The following is a 6,154-nucleotide window of genomic DNA, read 5'->3' on the forward strand; positions in this document are numbered from 1 at the left end:
TCGCAACTCTCATGGTAAGCTTCACAGAAAGCTTAACTCCATGTTGCACTTTACAATCCAATTGGAAACTCAAGCAGTGCAGTGTTGATCGCTTGTACAAGAGTCCGCACAGTGTTTCTTCTTCCGATCGTGCCCGTGCTTTATTCGTTCCGTTAGCGCCGTCTCTTCTTCCTACGAACCGCAGCCTACTCCGGAGGTTTGCTGCTTTCTTGTACTTTCATGAAATTGATCCAAAAAGTGCTGCTTCGATTCGGTTCGTCGCCAGTTCAGTGCTGGAGCGCCTTACGGATAGATCGAATCGGTTCTATTTAACGGTAAGTCACACTCGCCTACTTGTTACTTAGAAATCAAACATCTTTTGTTTCCTTTGTCAATAGACTCAGTTATCTCAGTTATCTCAGCAACAGAGACTAGTCTGTGACGATAGAGATTCAGATAAGGAATTTGAAGGTCAGCAGGTTTCAAACGTGGTGCTGCACCGATGATCTTCAAAATTTGTTTCAAAATTTGATGATTCATTGCCAACCAAGTCAAGAATCGAGCGTTTCCTTTAGGTTGCCATGGTTATTGAGTCGATAGAACCGCATTGTTTACTGCACATCGGAGGGCGTTCTCTTTGAGTGTCTAATCGCGTCCAAGTTGCCATGTGTGTCGAACACCACGTGTGACGTCATAGCGACGCGTGTGACTTTCCTCGTTGGCATCGCGACGCTCGCTATTTTCGGTATTCCCTTTTGCGCTGACGCTACTTGCTCAGTGGTAGAAGCTGGTAGAAGTGGCTTAGCGAAAACGTTGACGAGATATCGTGTTTACGATTTGTTTGTTTATTTCCTACGATAACTTGTTGATGTACACAGTAGTAGGAATTCTCAGAACATCTTTTAATTCAAGACTTTTCCCAGAATACCCACGATGAACTGCTCTCTGGACACCAGCTACCATCCGTCCGGCTCGGCATGGACGCTGCACGACGCCATCCACGGGACAGTCCACTACCCATCCTACGTACAGCCCATCGTGGACACGCCCGAGTTCCAGCGGCTCCGAAACCTCAAACAGCTAGGAACGAGCGCGAAAGTGTTCCCGTGTGCAACCCACACCCGCTTTGAGCACTGTCTGGGCGTTGCTCACCTGGCTAGTACGCTGCTGGACACGCTGGAGCGCAACTCGCGCGTTCAGATCAGCGACATCCACCGCAAGTGCGTGACGCTGGCCGCTCTGCTTCACGATATTGGCCACGGCCCTTTCTCGCACATGTGGGAGGACTTTGTGCACCGTGGAAGCGACAAGACGTGGACGGTGAGACTGATTATGCACAAAACAAAACCCATAATCAAATTTGATCCCTTCCAGCACGAGCAATCATCCTGCGAAATGGCCCGTCAGCTCTTCGCCAACAACGCCATCCAGCTGTCCCAAGGGTACGAACACTTTTACGCGGAGCAGTTGATCTGCGCGCTCATCACGGGCAACCAGGAAGCGCTCAGAACGCTCCTCACGCCGGACACAATGTTCCTGGCGGAGATTGTGCACAACAAGCGCTACAAGCTGGACGTCGACAAGTGGGACTATCTGATGCGAGATTTGTTCTACCTGCGGGGCGTTATCGACGTGGACAGCGAGTTTGTGCGGTTGTTCGAGCACGCCCGGGTGGTCCGCGATAAGGAGGGGGTGACCCATATCGGGTACCGAGCGCGGGACTATCGCTGGATCGTGCAGCTGTTTGAGGCGCGGGCGAAGCTGCACATGGAGTGCTACCAGCATCCGATCATTTTGGGGCTGGAGAAGTTGTAAGTATTTTGGGTTGCTTGGAGTAATGTTTCTTCTTATTACAGGAATTCAACCTCGATGAAAACAGGAAGATCTGAACCCAAAAATTCTGACTTACGACAGATGATGTGAAGCATCCGTTTTATACTCATACAGTTGCTGTTACCTCTGAACTTAAACCTAAGGCTGCCACCTATGACTTTCCGCTTATGAGACCGCTTATTAGACTACAGGAGGTTGGCCTGACTTACGGTACATGACGTGACTTTCGGTGAAAACAGCAAGATACAAACTCAAAGATTCTGCCTTTTTTCAGTGAATTTCGGTGAAAACAGGAAGATTAAAACTCAAAGATTCTGACTTTTCTTAGTGAAATTCGGTGAAAACAGGAAGATTCATACTCAAAGATTCTGATTTATCTCAGTGAAATTCGGTGAAAACAGGAAGATTCAAACTCAAAGATTCTGACTTATTTCAGTGAATTTCAGTGAAAATAGCAAGATTCAAACTCAAAGATTCTGATTTATTTCGGTGAATTTCGGTGTAAACAGTAAGATGAAAACTCAAAGATTCTGACTTATTTCAGTGAATTTCGGTGAAAACAGGAAGATTAAAACTCAAAGATTCTGATTCAGATTTAAACTCAAAGATTCAGATTAAAACTTACAAAGAGACGAGTTGTTCCTTTTAATTCCGCTATATATTTTTAATATCTTGACAGATACGTATTTCGTCTCTCGTCTCTTTGTATTAACAGTAATGCATTCTGCTAAAACGCTCAACCAAACCACAATTCTGACTTATATCAGTGAATTTCGGTGAAAACAGCAAGATACAAACTCAAAGATTCTGACTTATTTCAGTGAATTTCGGTGAAAACAGGAAGATTCAAACTCAAAGATTCTGACTTATTTCAGTAAATTTCAGTGAAAATAGCAAGATTCAAACTCAAAGATTCTGATTTATTTCGGTGAATTTCGGTGTAAACAGTAAGATGAAAACTCAAAGATTCTGACTTATTTCAGTGAATTTCGGTGAAAACAGGAAGATTAAAACTCAAAGATTCTGATTCAGATTAAAACTCCAAGATTCAGATTAAAACTTACAAAGAGACGAGTTGTTCCTTTTAATTCCGCTATATATTTTTAATATCTTGACAGATACGTATTTCGTCTCTCGTCTCTTTGTATTAACAGTAATGCATTCTGCTAAAACGCTCAACCAAACCACAATTCTGACTTATATCAGTGAATTTCGGTGAAAACAGCAAGATTCAAACTCAAAGATTCTGACTTATTTCAGTGAATTTCAATGAATTTCGGTGAAAACAGTAAGATTCAAACTCAAAGATTCTGACTTATTTCAGTGAATTTCGGTGAAAACAGGAAGATTCAAACTCAAAGATTCTGACTTATTTCAGTGAATTTCGGTGAAAACAGGAAGATTCAAACTCAAAGATTCTGACTTATTTCAGTGAATTTCGGTGAAAACAGGAAGATTCAAACTCAAAGATTCTGATTTATTTCAGTGAATTTCGGTGAAAACAGGAAGATTCAAACTCAAAGATTCTGACTTATTTCAGTGAATTTCGGTGGAAACAGGATGATTTAAAATCAAAGATTCTGATTTACGATAGATGATGTTAATTTTTATGAAAAGAAGATAAAACCAGCTTCTAATGTCTGTGTTGGGAAAACGTTATTCATTTCAATTTATTTGTTAAGAATTTCTTTTCATTTTCTAACGATTAAAATTGTTTCAACCAACAGGCTAATCGACGCTTTGACACAAGCCGAAGAAAATGGCTTCCGTATCAAAGGGTAAGCAAAAAACGACCCTAAATCTAAGTAAATTTTGCCTAAACTCCTCAAAACTCTCCTCCCAGAACCAAAATCTCCGAAGCGCACCAGTCGCCCCTAGTCTACCAGTACCTGGATGACAGCGTCATCAGTCTGATCGAAACGAACGAAAGCGCAAAGCTGCAGCAGGTGCAGCAAACGCTGGCACGCATCCGCTGCCGGCAGCTGTACAGCCGGATTCACGCGTCCAGCGAACCGTGCGATGTAAGACGGCGTTGTTGAACCACTTGTTGAAGAACCTAATGTGTTTGAACACTTGCAGATCGACGAGCTGAAAAAGCGCTTCGGGACGGATGAGTTCTTCCAGCTTCGCAAGCGAATCCCGTACGGCAGCGAGATGGCCCCCCGGAATGTGCCGCTTTACGACGAGCGGGGCGAGCTGGTCGAGGACAGTGGCAGCATTGTGGAGCGGGTTCTGTGAGTTGTTTGCTTAATTTGGGAGCTGTAACTCCAAATAATTTGAATTTAAAAACTTTCAGAAGCGCGATTCCCGACAAGGGCCACTTTGAGCAATACCTGGTGTACTGCAAGTCTGAGAAAAAGGACGTCGTCAGCAGCGCTCGGGAATATCTGGAGAATGGTTCGGTTTCGAGATAGATTTTTAACGGCGAGAGACTTTAAATTTACCGTAGACAAATTATGTTTTTTTTTTGCGAGGAGCTTAGCGCAGGATTTTTTTCTGAACTTTTTATTTTGTTTTTATTTATTTTATGTTCATTTTACCGTCAAGCAACGTAATTTTGTACCTCAGACAGAGGGTTCGTAGTGTAGGTACGTTCGAAAAACCAACAATAGTGTTCTTATTGTGTGCGTACGTGCGTATGTGTGTGTGTGGACACAACTCCAAAGTATTTCGTCAGTACGTATTGCTTTTCATCAGTCAACACCAAAGTTTGTCCAGAGACAGCGTTCGATATGAAATGGATATTTTTTATATTTTGTTTATTAGTGTAAATTTGGAGTGGACAGATAGCAAATATACCAGATATTTCGATACTTAAAATTGGTTTTATTAAATTATTAAATTTGGAAATTTTAAAAATTTGGAAATTTGGAAATTTGGAAATTTGAAAATTTGAAAATTTGGAATTTTGGAAATTTGAAAATTTGAAGATTTGGAGATTTGGAAATTTGGAAATCTGGAAACTTAGAAATTTGGAAATTTGGAGATTTGGAGATTTGGAAATTTCTAAATTTGGAAATTTGAAAATTTTGAAATTTTGAAATTTTGAAATTTTGAAATTTTGAAATTTTGAAATTTTGAAATTTTGAAATTTTGAAATTTTGAAATTTTGAAATTTTGAAATTTTGAAATTTTGAAATTTTGAAATTTTGAAATTTTGAAATTTTGAAATTTTGAAATTTTGAAATTTTGAAATTTTGAAATTTTGAAATTTTGAAATTTTGAAATTTTGAAATTTTGAAATTTTGAAATTTTGAAATTTTGAAATTTTGAAATTTTGAAATTTTGAAATTTTGAAATTTTGAAATTTTGAAATTTTGAAATTTTGAAATTTTGAAATTTTGAAATTTTGAAATTTTGAAATTTTGAAATTTTGAAATTTTGAAATTTTGAAATTTTGAAATTTTGAAATTTTGAAATTTTGAAATTTTGAAATTTTGAAATTTTGAAATTTTGAAATTTTGAAATTTTGAAATTTTGAAATTTTGAAATTTTGAAATTTTGAAATTTTGAAATTTTGAAATTTTGAAATTTTGAAATTTTGAAATTTTGAAATTTTGAAATTTTGAAATTTTGAAATTTTGAAATTTTGAAATTTTGAAATTTTGAAATTTTGAAATTTTGAAATTTTGAAATTTTGAAATTTTGAAATTTTGAAATTTTGAAATTTTGAAATTTTGAAATTTTGAAATTTTGAAATTTTGAAATTTTGAAATTTTGAAATTTTGAAATTTTGAAATTTTGAAATTTTGAAATTTTGAAATTTTGAAATTTTGAAATTTTGAAATTTTGAAATTTTGAAATTTTGAAATTTTGAAATTTTGAAATTTTGAAATTTTGAAATTTTGAAATTTTGAAATTTTGAAATTTTGAAATTTTGAAATTTTGAAATTTTGAAATTTTGAAATTTTGAAATTTTGAAATTTTGAAATTTTGAAATTTTGAAATTTTGAAATTTTGAAATTTTGAAATTTTGAAATTTTGAAATTTTGAAATTTTGAAATTTTGAAATTTTGAAATTTTGAAATTTTGAAATTTTGAAATTTTGAAATTTTGAAATTTTGAAATTTTGAAATTTTGAAATTTTGAAATTTTGAAATTTTGAAATTTTGAAATTTTGAAATTTTGAAATTTTGAAATTTTGAAATTTTGAAATTTTGAAATTTTGAAATTTTGAAATTTTGAAATTTTGAAATTTTGAAATTTTGAAATTTTGAAATTTTGAAATTTTGAAATTTTGAAATTTTGAAATTTTGAAATTTTGAAATTTTGAAATTTTGAAATTTTGAAATTTTGAAATTTTGAAATTTTGAAATTTTGAAATTTTGAAATTTTGAAATTT

The 6,154-nt window shown here is 35.6% G+C and overlaps 1 protein-coding gene across 1 annotated transcript; it reads left to right on the forward strand.

The window, feature by feature from the left end:
• Positions 1-68: 68 nt before the first annotated feature.
• LOC120427495 (deoxynucleoside triphosphate triphosphohydrolase SAMHD1 homolog) lies at positions 69-4,626 on the forward strand. The gene is made up of 7 exons (XM_039592354.2): positions 69-314; positions 903-1,299; positions 1,354-1,790; positions 3,540-3,590; positions 3,656-3,833; positions 3,892-4,046; positions 4,109-4,626. The coding sequence occupies exons 2-7, from the start codon at positions 913-915 to the stop codon at positions 4,224-4,226; spliced, it is 1,326 nt and encodes a 441-aa protein (XP_039448288.1). The 5' UTR covers positions 69-314; positions 903-912; the 3' UTR covers positions 4,227-4,626.
• Positions 4,627-6,154: the final 1,528 nt, after the last annotated feature.

This window comes from Culex pipiens, chromosome 3 (genome assembly GCF_016801865.2).
Source record: "Culex pipiens pallens isolate TS chromosome 3, TS_CPP_V2, whole genome shotgun sequence".
Taxonomy (NCBI): Eukaryota; Metazoa; Arthropoda; class Insecta; order Diptera; family Culicidae; genus Culex; species Culex pipiens.